Source organism: Giraffa tippelskirchi, chromosome 5, assembly GCF_054371585.1.
Source record: "Giraffa tippelskirchi isolate mGirTip1 chromosome 5, T2T-mGirTip1v1.2.pri, whole genome shotgun sequence".
NCBI classification, from domain to species: Eukaryota; Metazoa; Chordata; class Mammalia; order Artiodactyla; family Giraffidae; genus Giraffa; species Giraffa tippelskirchi.
Window position 1 is genome coordinate 89,151,611 of NC_137279.1, and position 17,112 is coordinate 89,168,722.

General features: G+C 48.1%; 1 protein-coding gene across 2 annotated transcripts; it reads right to left on the reverse strand.

Annotated features, from left to right (window-relative positions):
- Positions 1 to 6,322: 6,322 nt before the first annotated feature.
- SLAMF8 (SLAM family member 8) lies at positions 6,323 to 15,456 on the reverse strand. Of its 2 annotated transcripts, XM_081486774.1 has the most exons (5): positions 15,356 to 15,456; positions 12,557 to 12,883; positions 8,976 to 9,281; positions 8,790 to 8,894; positions 6,323 to 7,051 (listed from the first exon to the last, which is right to left on the reverse strand). In XM_081486774.1, the coding sequence occupies exons 1-5, from the start codon at positions 15,393 to 15,395 to the stop codon at positions 6,987 to 6,989; spliced, it is 843 nt and encodes a 280-aa protein (XP_081342900.1). In that variant the 5' UTR covers positions 15,396 to 15,456; the 3' UTR covers positions 6,323 to 6,986. The 2 variants fall into 2 exon arrangements, with proteins under 2 accessions (XP_081342900.1, XP_081342901.1); XM_081486775.1 differs by lacking the exon at positions 12,557 to 12,883.
- Between the last annotated feature and the right edge of the window lie 1,656 nt (positions 15,457 to 17,112).

Genomic DNA, 17,112 nt, shown 5'->3' on the forward strand with positions numbered 1-17,112 from the left:
AGAGAGTCTCAGTTCAGGAGCTGGATGGGAATCAGGACAGAAGAAAATGACTGTGGTTCAGTGGCTAAGACTCTGAACTCCTTCAGTGCAGGAAGCCTGGGTTCAGTCCCTGGTCAGGGAACTAGAGCCTGCCTGCTGCAACTAAGACCCAGCACAGCAAATAAATAAGTAAATAAATAAATAGAAAAAAAAAGTCCAGTGAGAGGGGTCCCCATATTCAGGCCCACTGTTAACTTTTGTAATGATAAATAAGGTTAACAAATAGTTACATAAAACATGTCCTATCTTCCTTTGACACCTACCTGTACCTTCAAAATGTCCTGGAAGACTAGAAATCTTGGACTATTGGGGTTTCATAACAGAACTTGGAAGCATAGGAAGAACTGACCCTTTGCCCCAGAACCAAGGCCAGCCCACTCTTTTGTTGGGAGTTTTAATCTTCAGCAAGTAACATGGGAACAGAAAACAGGACAGATTTATTCCATGGTAGCTCCTAAAGAGGTGGTCCTGAGGTCTGCACTCTCCAAGGCCTCCTGGCTTCATCCTTTCCAAGGCCAGGTTGGTCAGGATTTTCTTCAGTTCTCTGAGTGCTATAGACTGAACGTTTATATTCCCCCAAATTCATATGCTGAAATCTAATCCTAGTGTGATGGTATTTGGAGATGAAAACTTTGGGAGGTAATTAGGTCCTGAGGATGGAACCCTTAGGAATAGAACTGTGCATGTGTGATCAGTCATGTTCAACTCTTTGGGACACCATGGACTGTAGCCCACCAGGCTCCTCTGTCCATGGAATTTTCCAGGCAAAAATACTGAAGTGGGTTGACATTCAGGAATAGAGTTAGTGCCCCTAAAAAGAGACCCCAGAGAGATTCCCTCACCCCTTCTGCCATGTGAGGATACTGTGGCTCTCACCAGACACTGAATCTGCTAGTGTCTTGATCTTGGTCTTCCCCGCCTCCAGAAACATAAATCAGTTTCTGGTGTTTATAAGCCACCTAGACTGTCGTATTCTTTTATAGCAGCTTAAACTGACTATGACACTGAGCTACTCACAAGTTTCTAATAAATTATTTTTCCTGCCTTATTTAGAACCAGAGTTGGTTTCTGCTGCTTGCATCCGAAGATAGCATCCCATTATTAAATATTTTGAAGAATGTGATTTTTTAAATGCTGTATGTTTTACATTCACTTATTTGGCTGATATCCTGTTGTTTTGTGCTTTCCTGCCAATAGCATTACTACTTTTGACCCATCTCTCCTTTTTTTCAGTTCTGATACATTTCCTGAGCACATATTTAGCAAAATGGCAGAAGCAGGCAAGCTAGAGTAAATATTCTTTATAGAAAGCATGGTTTGTTTTTGACACCTTGGTGGAATCCTTTCATCATGCATTTTCCCCACTGTTTACTCATTCATTCTTTTTTTTTTTTTTTCCCCTTCCAGAACCCCCCTTCCACCTCCCTCCCCATCCCATCCCTCTGGGTCATCCCGGTGCACCAGCCCTGAGCACCCTGTATCATGCATTGAACCTGGACTGGCAATTCGTTTCACATATGATAATTTACATGCTTCCATGCCATTCTCCCATATCATCCCACCCCTTGCCCTCTCCCATAGAGTCCATAATACTGTTCTATTTATCTGTGTCTCTTTTGATGTCTCGCATACAGGGTTATCTTTACCGATTGACTAAATACCATATATATGTGTTAGTATACTGTATTGGTGTTTTTCTTTCTGGCTTACTTCACTCTGTATAATAGGCTCCAGTTTCATCCACCTCATTAGAACTGATTCGAATGTATTCTTTTTAATGGCTGAGTAATATTCCATTGTGTATATGTACCACAGCTTCATTCATTCTTTAACTTAGAATTCATTCTTAAGACTGGGAGGAACTTGATGTTGTTGGGAGGATCCTATGGTTTGTCTAGGGCGGGAATAGCATCTTGGCTTCCAGCTTCAACTGATTGGTCAGAATTATATGAGTGTTGCATAAGGACTCAGTGGGAAAAATGTGTCATAATTCTCTGGATTTGACATGGTCATGGAAGGCAGAAGTCTGGATATATGTACCACTTATTTGTTATTCCCAATCTAATGCAAGCCCACCTTGTCTGCAAAGTCTCTGGTCTATGATATTACTCTGAGATGGTTTCTGCTTAAGCCTGTTCATTGGAACAGATCATTTCATGTTTGGATTTCTCCATTTGTTATTAAGTTCTTCCCTGGGAATATGGTTCAGGTAGGAGGCTCGGCTGATTTAGATAACCTAAAGCTAACTCTGACTCTGCCACCTACTAGTTATGTGACTCTAGGGAGCAACAGTCTCTTTGGGTCTTGGTTTTCCACCTGAGAAATGAAAAACTTGAACTGAGTAACCACAAAGTTTCCTTCCAGGTTTAAGATCCTATTATTCATATGAGTCAATATCTGCCTCGCAGAGACATGTTCCATGGGTTCACTTACACAATCAGGCTTCTGTGCGAGCTCTTCAAATATTGGCCTTCTGAGTTTTCTGTTCTTGCTAAACATGACCAGTTTCTTTAATCATGTCTGATATGATGAGGTTTCCAGACTTTTCACCATTCTGGTTATTCTCCTGTGGACATGAGTTTTCCAATGTCTCCCTGGAGGTGTGGCTCCCAGAACTAGACCTGGGCTAGTGGTGCAGTGGGGGTATACCCACTCCTTACGCATGTGCTCAGCCTCCTGGCCAATGGGACCCACGCTGACCAGTGCACAGTCCACTAAAACTTCCTGAATCTAGGGCTACATGTTTTAGAGGCCCTCCTTCAAGCTGCCTGCAGAACAGATGCAGGGGGCCATGTAGTCATATCTGACCAGAGATGGTGCTTCCCCTTAAGACCAGTAAGTAGCCAAGTGCTGATGAACTGAACGTGTGCTATTCTTGATAAACATAAAGGAAAGATTTGCCAGAGATGTCGTTAATGTTTGCAGTGGTTGGTTTTAATTGATCAATTTTTAAAATTGAAGTATAGTTGATTTATAATATTATATATTTCAAGTGTACAAGACTGCAATTCAATATTTTATAGGTTATACTCCATTTAAAGTTATTCTAAAATAATGACTATACTTTCCTATGCTGTACAGTATATCCTTGTAGCTTGTTTATTTTATACACAGTAGTTTGTACTTCTTAATTCTCTACTTTTATCTTACCCCTCTCTCCTTCTTCTTCCCAATGTTTTTTTTGGGGGGTGTTGTTCTTTAAATGCGGCATTGGGTGCTCATATCTCCACTGGTGAGAAAATGTGTCTCTGACCCTTCTCTTTTGCTATTCTGCTCCCCACTCTCATTCTGACTTTGTGACACATGACTCCTTTGCCTTAGTGGCTCTTGTATTTACACAGAAGGACAGGTGCAAAGGTTCTTGCTCACAGGAAATACAAGGAAAACAAGGAAAAACAAATGCAGATTTGGAGAGGATTCTGGTTTGTCCATGAGCCTACTAGAGATGATGAAGCCAAAATCATTATGGGAGGACTCTGCCCCTCAAACAGAAGAGGGCCCTCTGGCTTCCCTAACCCCAGGGACAGGATGTTCTGAAGAACACAAAATCCCAAGTGTTGTGGCCCCGCACCATCGCTATGGCCCTCCTTTTCCTTCCCCACCCCCTTTGCTTTGACCCAGTCGCCCTGGCCTCTGCTCTGCTCATCATAAACCCCAATCATGATCCCATTTTAGGGCCTTTGTATCTTCTGCTTTCTGGAATGTTCCTTACCCAGCCACTTCGTGGCTTACTCCACTGCATTTGGACTTCTGTTCATACATCACACCATTTGTTCTCTGAGGTCCCCTTCTCCCCAACACACCATTCTCTTGTCATCTACTCTGTCTTAGCTTTCTTAACAAAGCATATCCACATGTGACATGTGCTTGCTTATATTGTCTAGAATATAAACTCCGTGAAGGAAAGACATTGCTTTATTCACTACTGATTCCCCAGTGCCTTGAAGTAAACCCATCACATGCTGTGCCCTCAATATTTGTTCTTATGTGACGTCAATCCCAATGCTTATCAACACAAACACTCTTCTCACAGAAGCACTTTGAGGTTTTCAGTAGCTGGTTAATTAGTCTGCTAGTGGGCAAGTGAGTCACTGGGGATGGGAACCTCCGTTGAGTTGAGCAGCATGCATTTGTTCAAAGGCTCTGGTGCACCACACTACAAAACCACCATCTACGTGAAGTCACCGAGGGTTACTGTGTGAAAGGAGAACTGTGAGTTCCACCTCATCCAGAGCTGCTCTGATCTGAGGCGAGGCCCCAGAGATGAAGGCAAGAAAGAAGGCGAGTGGTGTGTGTGTGTTTCCCCCATATAACCACCGTGGTTCATTGCTAGACCTTGGGCTTTCTCTTTCACATCAGTTTTAGAGACTGAAGCCAGTTTTGCATGACTTATTGACCAGGCAAGGGGAATGCCCCCCGGGGGCTGGTGGGAGCAGTATTAGCTGCCGTGGCCATGTGCACCGTTCATGTGGACTTTGAAGAAGGTGATGAGGAAGAAGTGGATGCAGAGGAAGCATGAGGTCTAGGTGAAGCCGTTGAGCAGCAGAGGACCTCTGAGCAGAGCCAACAGACCGGGAAATTCCAGGACCAGTCGAGTGGAGGAGTGGTCATGTGACTCTAGAGGCCAGTTGAGCTGAGCATTTTTCCAAGGTGAAGTGACTGCCCAGGGACTGGGGAGAAGAGGGAAGCTCCTTACACAGAGCTGACATCCTGAGAGGAGGGATTGAAGCATCCCTGGGAAAATACTTCAAAATCTATCCCTGTTTCTTCAATGCTTCCTTCCCCTATCATCAAGACTTGAGTGAGGTCCCAGAAAAAGTCCTATTACACCTGGGAGGAAGTAACTCTGAATCTTATCATTTACTAATTCCTAAGTGTCATGTACAGTTGTGAGAGTTGGACTATAAAGAAGGCTGAGCACTGAAGAACTGATGCTTTCAAACTGTGCTGCCGCAGAAGACTCTTGAGTATCCCTTGGAAAGCAAGGAGATCAAACCAGTCAATCTTAAAGAAACTCAACCCTGAATACTGTTCGGAAGGACTGACACTGAAGCTGAAGCTTCAATACTTTGGCCACCTGATGCGAACTGGAAAAGACCCTGATGCTGGGAAAGATTGAAGGCCGAAGGAGAAGAGGGTGACAGAGGATGAGATGGTTGGATAGTATTACCAATTCACTGGACAGGAACTTGGGCAAACTCCAGGAGATGGTAAGGGACAGAGAAGCCTGGTGAGCTGCAGTCCATGGGGTCTCAAAGAGTCAGAACTGACTTGGTGACTGAACAAGTGTAAGTTTAGCTCTTCAATTCTTTTTTTTTTTTTCCAGTGACAGTACTCCAGAGCTTTTCTGGATAGAACTGCTCAGTGGCAGGTTGTGTTTTGCAAAGATGGCTGTAATAATACCTTCCATCCCACATACATTCCTTTCGAAGTGACCTTGAACATCTTTCCATTGAGTGTTGAGTCCCTTGAACTTGGGTGGATCATCTGCGCTTGCATCTGAAGATGAACACAACAGATACTAGGATGCCTCAGCACACTTTCCCTCCATAGTTTCCCTTCTGCTTAGCTTTTCCTGGATCCTCCCTCTCAGTGTCAGACAGAGACACTCATTCTGAGCTGAGCTGCTTTTCTTAAAGTTGTGCAAGAACTTCCTGTTGGCTTTTGTATTTTTTGACTGTGCCCAGCCTATGAGATTCCAGTTCCCCAACCAGGGATTAAACCTGTGCTTCCTGCAGTGGAAGCATGGAGCCCTAATCACTAATCTGCCAGTGAAGTCCCATGGCTGGGGTAAATTTAATCTCTCTTTTTCTGATCGCTGCGCTAGACAGTGAGGAGAGAATCTCAACCCCCCTCCCCGCCCCAGCTCTTGCAGGAGGCATGATAGTCAGCCTTGAGGGTGAAGATGTCAATTAAAACTATGTTACCTGCAAAATGTCACTCATCCCAAGCAAGAGATGTCAACCATTCCTTGATCATCTAGAACTGTAAATTACCTATGAGGACCATGAATTTGGATGACCTGCAAGTCCTTGAAGGCCAGAAAGAGAAACCCTTGACCCCCATTTCTCTTCATCAGGTTCTAGACCTTTTCTTATGATAATTCCTTGGCTTGGGGGAGCCATCAAGGTCTCAGATAACAGGGGCTGGGGTTGGGACTGGAAGTGGGTGATTTTCTAATGTCTTTTAGAGGCTGGGACCCAGGCTGGAGGTAATCCTTCGATGCTGGCTGGTTAATAGTTGTATTAGTCTTCTAGGGCTGCCAAAACAAGATACCACAGAATGGGTGACTTAACAGACATTTATTTTCTCATTCTTGGAGATTGGAAGTCCAAGACCAAGGTGTTAGCAGGTTCGGTTTCTCCTGAGGCCTCTCTCCTTGGCTTTCAGAGGGCTTCCTTCTCTCTGTGTCCTTCCATGGTTTTCTTCTGTGTGTGCATGCTTCCCGGGTGTCTCTCCCTCTTCTTGTAAGGACACCAGTCTTACCAGGTTAGGGTCATCTCAATGACCTCTTTTAACCTTAACTATCTTTTTAAAGGCCCTATCTCTAAACACAGTCATATTCTGAAATACTGGGGGTGGGGTTTAGGATTTCCACATGTAATTTAAAGGGAACAAATCCATAACAATACTTCATGAACAGTGGAGGGGCAGTGAGTGCTATGGATAATCAATCTATGGATCCTGGAGAACTTCGGGTGTTCTTGAAGGGATGTCCTGCTAGGCCCGTGTTGCCCAGAGTAGGGCTAGAACATGTACCAGTAGAGAGAGAAGGGGGAGGGTGTGGAAGGTTCTGCCAACTGCCCAAGCCACTCCTGGGAGGTGGTACAGGAGTCTCATGGGAGGTCCAAGGTCCAAGGTGGTTTCCAGGCACCAGCTACATCCCAGACCATCATGTGGCTGGGCAGTGGGGTTCCTCACGATCCAGGCATTGCTCATGGCAGACCCTACACGAGGGGGCTCTCTGTCTCTTGATCCACTTCGTCAGCACAGACATCCTTTTTCTTTTTCCCTGGCAAGGAGATCAGAAAGAAGGTAACTCCTCCAGTGTTTGTACCCAAGGCTCCTGAACCCTAACTGTCCTGGTCCAAGATCATCTCGGGCAAAGGGATACCTCTCCTGGTTTTCTAAGACCCTGGAAAAGGAGATGCTTCAAGGACAGGAAGTTCTTCCTAATGTCTAGTCTTCCTCTGCAACTGTGGCATGCATTTAGTTGTAGAAGGTATAGAAACTCAGAGCTGGGACAGACCCAGTTAAATGACTGGCAGAAACCAGGGCTTCCAGGTGCCCTGAATGGAGCCTTTCCACTTTCCCAGATAGTCGAATTCTCTCTGCCCCTTCTCGGTGGACAAAGCTGCTCTTTTCTGAGCCTCAAAAGCATCAGATTAAGTGAAAATCAGTCACAGAGGACCACACAGTTTATGATTCCATTTACATGAAATGTCCAGAATAGACAGTCTAGAGACAGAAAGGAGATTAGTGGTTGCCTGGGGCTGGAAGGGAAAAGGGGGTTAGGGAGCGATGGCTAAGGGGCTTGGGAATTTCTTTTTGGAGTAATGAGAGTGTTCTCAAATTGAGTGTGGTGATGGATGCACAACTCTGTGACTGTAATAAAAGCCATTGAGTTTTATTCTTTAAATGTATGAATTATATGATATGTGAATTATAGACCAATAAAACTGTTAAAACAAAAAGCTGCTCTTTTCCTGGCTTCCACCTTCTTGCCATGAATCTTGGAGACTCTTTGGGCCAAAGGGCCAGGCCAGACTCTCTCAGGCAGAGACAGGGCCCCTGGATGGAGTTTGACCTCAGCTGTCCCCTCCTCCCTCCTTTGCTGGTGGAAAGAATATGCTGGAGCCAGCTTGGCAGCCCAGCTGCATGCTCAGCCGCTGGGCCAAGACTCTTGCCTTTGAGGACACATCCACTATAACAGGGTCTTATGCCTCCTTCTCCTTGCTGGCCCACTGTCTCCATCCTGGGACCAGCCCAGACAGCCTAGGATGGACATGTCCATGAGGCCCAGGTCAGCAAAGACAGTTCTCTCAGGGGCAGCACATCCCAGGACTGGGTGCAGACCTCAGAACCCAGAGTGCCTCCTTCTCTCTTCTCCTGGGAAAGGAAGCCCTATGAGCCCCTGGCCAGAGAGGTGCTTCTCTCAGGGAGCATTTCCTAGGATGGTTGACAAGAAGGGGTTGGGTTTCATCTAGACTTACGCCCAACATAGCTTGTCGATACCAGCTATGTTCCAGGAACCCTTGCTAGGTGCCCCGAGGTGACCTAGAGTTTGTTTATCGAGGGCTGAGAACTCCACGGAGAGTGAGGGCAGTAGGTGCTGTGACTGGGGTGAGCACTGGAGAGTCAAGGCGGGGCACAGACCCAGGCTGGGTGTGCAGGAGAAGTTCCAGAAGGCTTCCTGGAGGTGGCATGCCTTGAGGATGGTGGAGCTGACAGCCAAATGAAGAAAGCAAGTTGGATGGGAAATCATGGAAAATGTTTTCCAGACAGAGAGAGTAAAACATGCAAATACCTACAGAGGTACAGAGTAGCACATTTGAAAACTGCTAAAGGAATTTCAAATGGTTCAGTCTGAAGGAAGACCAGAATGTTCGATGGGGAGGGCCAAGAGATGATGTGGGAGAGGTAAGGAAGGCAGAACATGTGAAGCCTAAATAAGAGGAGGTCTGCACTCTGTCCTCCTCCTCCGCAGACGTGCCTCCTCCACCCATCCCCAGCCCCCACAGGACTCTTACCTGACCAGGGGCCCCAGTGCCAGGCAGACAGACCAGCCAGGATCAGGAGCAGCAAGACGGGCACCACCACCAGCAACACATCTTTGTAGGAAGCCCTCCCTGGAGCTGGACACGGAGGAGACAAGGTCACAGGTGGACCAGAAGCTTCACCAGCCCTCAACCCCTGCTCCCCAGCACTTGTCATACCTGCCTGGCGATGGCAGCTCTCCCAGGGAGTGACTGTTGCCAGGTCCCAGCTGACGGGGTTGGAGACAATGCAGGAGTAGGCCACACCTTTGTCTCCCGGTCCCAGTGACACACTCAGCACCCGTCCATCCGTGAAGAGGCCACCTGGCTCCATACCAAGGTCCACAGTTCCCTCCCGTCGCCAGCTATAGGTTATGTCAGTGATGTTGGGAGCCCAGCAGGACAGGAACACTTGGCAGGTCTTGGGGGGCTGAGCATCCCCTGATACAGCGATGAACACTTTGACCACGGGCCTGGGCACCGCATCTGGGCAAGAACAGCAGAGCCGACATGGGTTAAAGGGATGCTGTGGGTGTGGATCCCATGGCCCAAGCTCTGGGATCCATGCAGGGCTAGAAGCTGCCTCTGACTAAGCCTCTCTGGCTCTCCAAAACCTTGTCTTTCTCCCACTGCCCACAGGACAGAAACTGAATTCCTAAGTCTGGTATCTAACATCCTTCATCAAATAGTTGATGTCAACCTTTCCAGCTGTACCTCCTGCTGGTCCCCTCCTCACCCATCTTGATTAATTTCCTGTTCTCCAAATGTGTCATGCTCTTCCATATCTTCCATATGGCTCAGCTGTACACATATGCCTTTTGTTTCTCGTCCTTCTAGAAGACTCCTACCCATCCTCAAGGCCCAGTGTGGACACACTGCTTACTGCTCTGATCATGAAGCCTTCCCTGATATTCCAGGTGTAGCTCTGAGCCCTCCAAGCACTCTGTGTATCCTTCTGTGTATCATAGTGTTTCCCTGATATGTGGTATGTCAGTAAGAGAGACAATAAGCGTTTATTAAGGTAGGCACAAAAACAAACACTTTCCTGGACTTTTGGAGCTTTCGGAGTTTGGTGAGGAAGACATACTAATGAGTGATTATGAATAACTAAGAAAATTATTACAAGAATGCAAAGTTCTGTGAAGGAGCAGACAAGTGTGTAGAAGCTCTGCCTTGTTATTTCCATAACCCTTACTCTCAAGGTGCTCAGCTACCCGGGCCACTGGCCAAATTGGTGTCCTGGTGTTCAGACCATGGCTCCCTTTTGCTATATTGGTTGATGAGTAGATCATGAGTCTCATGGCAATGAGTGCCAGTGGGAGACCATTCTGGAGACAATGGGAGGGCTGTCTCTGACAGCATTCCAGAGTCAAGCAGAGTAAAACCTCATTAATGCCAGCTCAATCTGGTGGGATTTGTGATATGAAAAAAGAAAAGATTTGCTGGGTGCACTAATAGTATAAACAAAGATTACAGGGGGGGATATTTACACTACTTAAGAGGACAAGCTGCATCCAAACACGATCAGGCACAGTAGAAACACCCATTGACATTTCTGGTAACTGATCTGCTAATTCAAATCATTCTCATCCATTGTCAAAGCAGAGCTCCTAAGGACGGCTGCTTGGCAGCTTTGTGCAATTAGTTCTAATCACGCTATGTATTTGGAAGCAATAAAACAGCAATTTCCTTAAAATCTGTAATTCAGATGCTGAGAACAAGGCATTTTAGAGCTTAGTGGTGTGGGTGCTGCATGTATTATCACATTCTATGTCCTTATTTCACATGTGTGGCAGCTGAGACTCAGAACAGGGGAGAGGCTCCCTGGCTGCCTGTATGGTTGTGAAGGTTGTTCACTGCGCAAGGGCCTTGGGCTCAGGGGGGTAACAGGTGAGAGGAGGGTGTTGAATTTCAGCTGGCACTTGGCTTGCCAAACAGTGCGACCTGGGTCAGGGCAGTGTGCAGCCACTTAGTCACCCACTAGCAGCCCAAGGGGCTCACTGAGTGATGACCCAGTTTTCTCCCTCTGGGCATGGGAGGGTCTCTCTCTTCCGCAGTTTCCCACCTCCTGTCTCTCCCTCAGTGTTTCCTTTGGCCCAGCTCTCACTTCTACTCTCCATTCTTCCATTGGGACCTTTTCTTTTTCCTGTTTCTATCCAAATTGCTGAGGTTTCACTAAAATAGGTGTCACTGACACATCTTTTCCAAGCTGCTAGGTAGATGAATAGGAGCTCAAAGGCCATTTTATCTTGACCAGCAAAAATATGGTGGCAGTGGTAGAGGTGGAGGTGGTTGTGATGGAAGCAAAGGTAGTGATGGCGGTGCAGGAAATGGTGGGGGTGATGGAGAGGGTGTTAGAGGTGGAGGTAGTGACAGCGGGACAGGTGATGGTGGGGGTGATGGAGAGGGTGGTAGAGGTGGAGGTAGTGATGGCGGGACAGGTGATGGTGGGGGTGATGGATAGGGTGGTAGAGGTGGAGGTAGTGATGGCGGGACAGGTGATGGTGGGGGTGATGGAGAGGGTGGTAGAGGTGGAGGTAGTGATGGCGGGACAGGTGATGGTGGGGGTGATGGAGAGGGTGGTAGAGGTGGAGGTAGTGATGGTGGGAGTGATGGTGGGGGTGATGGAGAGGGTGGTAGAGGTGGAGGTAGTGATGGTGGGGGTGATGGTGGGGTGGTGAAAGTGGTTGTGGTGGCGTTGGTGGTTGTGATGGTAGTGGCTGTGATGGAGGTGGAGGTAAAGTTGCTGGAAAGAAAGACTCATCCAGCCTCTAGTGAATTCAGTCACATCAGCTGAGGTGCTGAGAACAACTTTATCAATGACCCTACCAAACCCATGTAGAGCAGAGGAGCTGCTCAGCTGAGCCCTGCCGACTCAGAGTTGTGAGAAATAAAAAGAGTTGTTGTTTTTAGCCAGTAAATTTGAGGATGGTTTATTTTGCAACAATACATAATAAAGAGAACCCATGAATAATCTAAATTTAAAATCTCTCAATACAGCTAAAAGAGTTCTTTAAAGAAATATGAAATACTTCTATACTTTAATTAAAATTTAAATTTTAAATGTTGTGTCATAGTTTCATTGTAATATTTACGTTTCTTTTCTGTGGTGCGTAAAATAATGGCACATCTTATAACCTGATATGTTAGAACTGACGACTTGTAGGCTAAAGAACTCGCTTACCAATGCAGGAGATGTAAGAGATGTGAGTTCAATCCCTGGGTTGGGAAGATCCCCTGGAGGAGAGCATGGCAACACACTCCAGTATTCTTGCCTGGTGAATCCCATGGACAGAGGTGTCTGGTGGGGATAGTCCATGGGATCGCAAAGAGTCGGACACAACTGAGGGACTTATCACACACACACAGGCTAGCCTCTATCTTAGATGCTTTCTCAACTGATTTTACCTTTATTGGCATTTACATGGTAATATTACTATGCTGGTTTTACAAGTGAGAAAGGTCAGTGTCAGGCAGCTAAATATTGTGTCTAAGGCCACTGAGATAAGAAGACAGAGCTAGAGTTCTGACCAGGGCTGTCTGGTGGCAGAGTCTGGCTGCCCCAGCCAGAAACTCACGTGGGAGAGCCCCAGGAGTTTTCTTACCTGTGGGTGTAGGGAAGCAACTGCTCCCTGAATCAGCCATGAGGTCAGAGGCCAGAGGTTTCTAGAACTCAGCTCTCCCCAGTTCCCAGGACTCAAGATGCCTTTCCGGAGTTTGATGGGAAGGCGTGGGGCAGAGTCTGCATCAGGCACACTCACCGTACACTTTGAGCTGCAGGGTCTGGGTCTGGGCCCGACCTTGCTTGTCCACCAGCAGCACGGAGAAGTTGCCGCTATCTCCAGACTCCAGAGGCCGTAGCTCCAGGCTGAGGTTGCTGTGTAGCTGGGCTCGGCCCAGGAAGCGGGAGTGGTATAGCGTCTCTGGGAAGCCCCGGAAGAACGTGGCCAGGAGCTCCTCTGAAGGCCAGAGGGATCTCCAGATGGCCTCTCGGACTTGGAAACTGGGAGGGTGATCTGCCACCAGTAGCGCCGAGCCGCCCACCTGGCCCTGCACTTGGGCACTGGCGATGACCTTGGGAAGTAGTGCTGAAAGGACAGAGCTCCGTCAGTCTGCCTGTGCCAAACCTTCTCTCTCTCTGCACTCAGCTGAGCTGCTATGGAGCAGAGGGCCCTTCTCTCCATGCCCCTCCACCCAAGCTGAGGGTGCACTGTGCCAGGGCCTGGGAATAAAACAGTGAGGAAGGAATTCGGTCCCTGTGCTCATGGAGCGCTGACTCTTAAGAAAGCAATTTGCCACAATGGCGAAAAGGGGTGCCCTGGGAGAACATGGGTAGGGTGATAGGGTGAACTTGCCTGGCCTTGAGGAGCTCAGAGAGGGAAGGTTAAGCTGAGACTTGAAAGAGGAATGGGAATCGGCCAGGCCAAGCAGAGGGCAGCCTGCAGTGGGGATTGGGAAGCGTTAAGAGGCTGAGCGAGCAGCAGAAACAAAGGCCTTGGAGGGTGAGAGCTCAGGGCACCAAGGGAACTGAAAGTACTTCTGTGCAGGGGGAGTGAGAAACTGCACTGCAGAGTCTGCAGGAGCCAGGTTCTGCAAGGCCCTGAAAGCAACTTTGGAGTTTGGGCTTTATCCTTAGAGTGATGGGGAGCCTCGGATAGGCTATAAGTAAGTGAGTGACATGATTAGATCCATGGTTAGAACTCCAGCATAGGTATGGAGGATGCAGAGGACGTGGGGTAAGACTGAGGCTTTGGCTACTAATCCAAAGGAGGGTGATGAAAACACAATGGGGATGGGCAAAAGTGGGAGGAACGACGTGGGATTAAGATGTGTAGTCAGGGGGATCTGGTAACAAATTAGATCTGGGAGTGAGGGAGTGAGGAGTCAAGGATGGCCCCCAGGTCCTTGGGACCCACTGAGTACCATTCTCCATGATCCAGAAGAGAAGGAGAAATAGAATGGAGGTGAGATGGCAAGAGGCTGTTTTGTTGGGAACATACCACGTTTGATGTGTGTGGGTGACACCTCTGTTTGAATTCCCACTCTGACTCCTTTGCTGGCTAATTTCTGCTCATCCTTGAAGCATTCCCACCTCCCCAACCTCCCCTATTCCTCACTGCTGTTTACAAACTCTCTGTGTTCTCACAGCAGCCTGGGACCACCTCTACAAACGCTCTTATCCCTCTATGTTACCGCTTGTTTACGAGTCCCACGAGACCCTGAGTTCCTCTTCTGATCTTTGGGCTCCCTGTGACCACTGCTGTTTAGGAAGAGGATGCAGGAGAAGCCAGCAAATTTACTTACTGCATGATGAAATTGGCAAGGACTTCCCTTGCGCCTGACTCAGTGATGGGGACAGGGGCGCAGAGCAGAATAAGTGCAGATAGGGAACATACCCAAGTGTTGGGAGGTTGGTTAGACAGACATATTCTGGATGACCACTGAGCCAGCCACTGTAACTCCAGTCCCCAGTCCATCTCACTGCCCTGCCAGCCCCAGGCACCTCAGTCCAAACTGGGGATGGCTCCAGAGTTAATGCACATCGGAGATGCCACATCCAGAGCAGAGCATTGGATGTCAATCAAGACTCCTGTTCTATCCCACTCTAGCTCTGCCATGAATGAACTGAGCAATTTTCTGGGGCACTCTCCTCCCTTCTGTCATCCCATCCAGAAAACAAGGGGGTACATTCAGTCAGTGGTACTTTCACCACTCAGAAAAATTATTTTAGCTTCCCATGTCCAAGGATTCGAAAGATTTTTGAACCTAACAGATTCTCTCTTTGGGGCAGGACTTCCTTCACATGTTTAGAAATGTTGACACTTGCAGATTTTTGGAGCCAGGAACTCAGGCGGGAAACCCAGACAAAGTCGTCTCAAAGGCCCTGTGAGTCTCTGACACAAGCAGAAGAGTCTGAGTCTTTGCTGCACCCCACGACTCTCATCCCCTGGCCTAACACTGCTGGCCTTTGTCACATTGACCCCTTGTCGACCAATCAGGGGCAGGGTGGTGGTGTCAGGCATCAGACAGGATGCAAGGCTGTCACCCAGCGTTGAGGAGACCTGAGGTCTTTTCTAACATCACACTATTATCGGCCACCCGGAATCTGCATGCACTATATTAACTTGCTTTTGCCTCTTACCCTCCTAGGTGTCCACTTCCACAGACCTTAGGGTGGGGGCTCAGTTTTCCCACAGGCAGCTGGAAAGACATTCTTAGACTGCAAGAGCCCCACTCTCCCCTGCTCCCCCCAGACCATATTTAGAATTTGCATGCTGCCAGACCCTCATGTTCTCACCACCATATCTAACAAAATCAATGGTCCTACCAGATTCAGTTTTAACTTCCCTGGACCACAAAACAGCTCATGTCTCACGGACACAGAGGCTCCTTGTGCTTCCACCCTTCTTCCCAAGATCCTGTGTCTCTTTGCCCCTGCCTGGCTTTCTAGGCTGCCCCAGAACTTGCTTTCATCTTCCCTACCCCTTCTCAGCTCCTGGGTTCTCCTTTGGAGTGGGGAGGGGCCTTCAGTTCTCTGAGGCTAGGCCTGCCCCACTTACCTTCCCAGAGAAGCAGACTCCACAGAGACCACACAGCCATACTTCAGAGAGGCAGACAAACTCCCTTGACGACCCAAATCCAGAACATCCCAGGTCAAGTGGATGCACGGAAGGAGTTGTGGTCTTTCTGGAAAGTCCCATGTTCAGAAGGAGGAATCTTGACTCAGAACAAGATGCCCCGAAAGTGAAAATATCCAGAGGAAAGTGGAAGTTGGCCTCAGACTTAGCTGGGCTCTTTCAGGAGCCGATTCTTGTAAGTCAGCCTCTTTCAAATGCCCATGGTTGGTAGCAGACGGCAAACGCCCCCGCACAAGCCAACATCCTCCTCACTGACTCTCGCCGGTCAGCCCCGCATCCCCCTCTGCCTGGCTGCCCCTGCCTTTCCTGTTGAAGCCACGGAAAACCCTCTAAACTGCAATTCCCATTGTCACTTCTCCTCTGCTTAAAATTCTTCCATGGCCTCCAGCTGCCCTCAGAATTAAGACTAAACTCTTGGCTTAGGATACAAGGCTCTCCTGAGTCCAACTCCAGCCTGCTTCTCCAGCCTGGCGTCCCATGCCCTTCCGTTCTCCAACCACGCCAAACAGTGCTACTTCTTCTCAGAACTGCCAATTCCACGCTTTTATGTTGTGCTCAATCCTCCACCAGGCAAGCTGTTCCATCCATCCTCCTGGACATGGTGTGGTTATGCGGGCTATGCAGCTGACCAGACTCCCATTCAGGGCTTCCTGACCACAGGCAGTGTGGGGAACCTTCCCTTCTGTGTGCTCAGGGCATGCCTGTTCTTCTATTATAACTCTTAACACATTGTCCTGTAACAGTTTTCTCATCTCCATAGACTGTTTACTGCCAAGGTCTCATATTCATTTCTGTGTTCCCCTTGGTGCTGGGAAAGTCATGAATGCTTTGTTGTATAGTTGCTGAGTGGTGTCCTATTCTTTGTGATCCCATGGAATGTAGGCTGCCAGGCTCCTTTGTCCATGGGATTTTCCAGGCCAGAGTACTGGAGTGAGTTGCCATTTCCTTCTCCAGGGGATCTTCCTGACCCAGGAACCGAACCGGTGTCTCTGCGTCTCCTGCGTTAGCAGGCAGTTTCTTTACCACTGCGCCACTGCATATCAGGGGATATGAGCCCAGACCTTAATGGATGCTTAATGAATATTTGTTAAATGAGGGCATGAATTCTAGAGATGGTTACATATTTTGCTTCCTGAAAGACCTACAACTCTTCTTCGAGAGGATCTGATTATCTTCCTGTTAGAGATGGGGGAGTTTGAAGATCAGAACGAGGTTAGCATCTTTCTGGGGTCACAGAGAAGCAGAGCTGTGAGCTGAGCTTCAACCTTTGGAGCATGGTCCATTCTGACAGTCACCCCATCCTCACTACCTTTATCTTTTCACTTCTGAAGGTTACTTGGTTTCTTGAGTCAAGGAAGGTATTGCAAGAAGATAAGATCCCTGAGCTTCCTGAGTGTGGCTTGTGGTGGCTAGTCCTGCCTAGCTTCTGACCTGTCAGTCAAATTGGACGCTCTGCTCTGGACCAGTAAGGAGGCAGATGTGGTGGTGGATGAGCAGGAGGATTCTGAGATAGGCTTCCAGCCCTCCAGGTACTCACCACCAAATGGTAGGAATAGCATATGCCTAGGAAGGGAAGACCCACCAAAGACAGACATGGGTTTGGGCAAAAGAGCAGCACAGATAGTCTACCCCACATGATCCCATGGACTGTACCCCACCAGGCTCCTCTGTTCATGGAA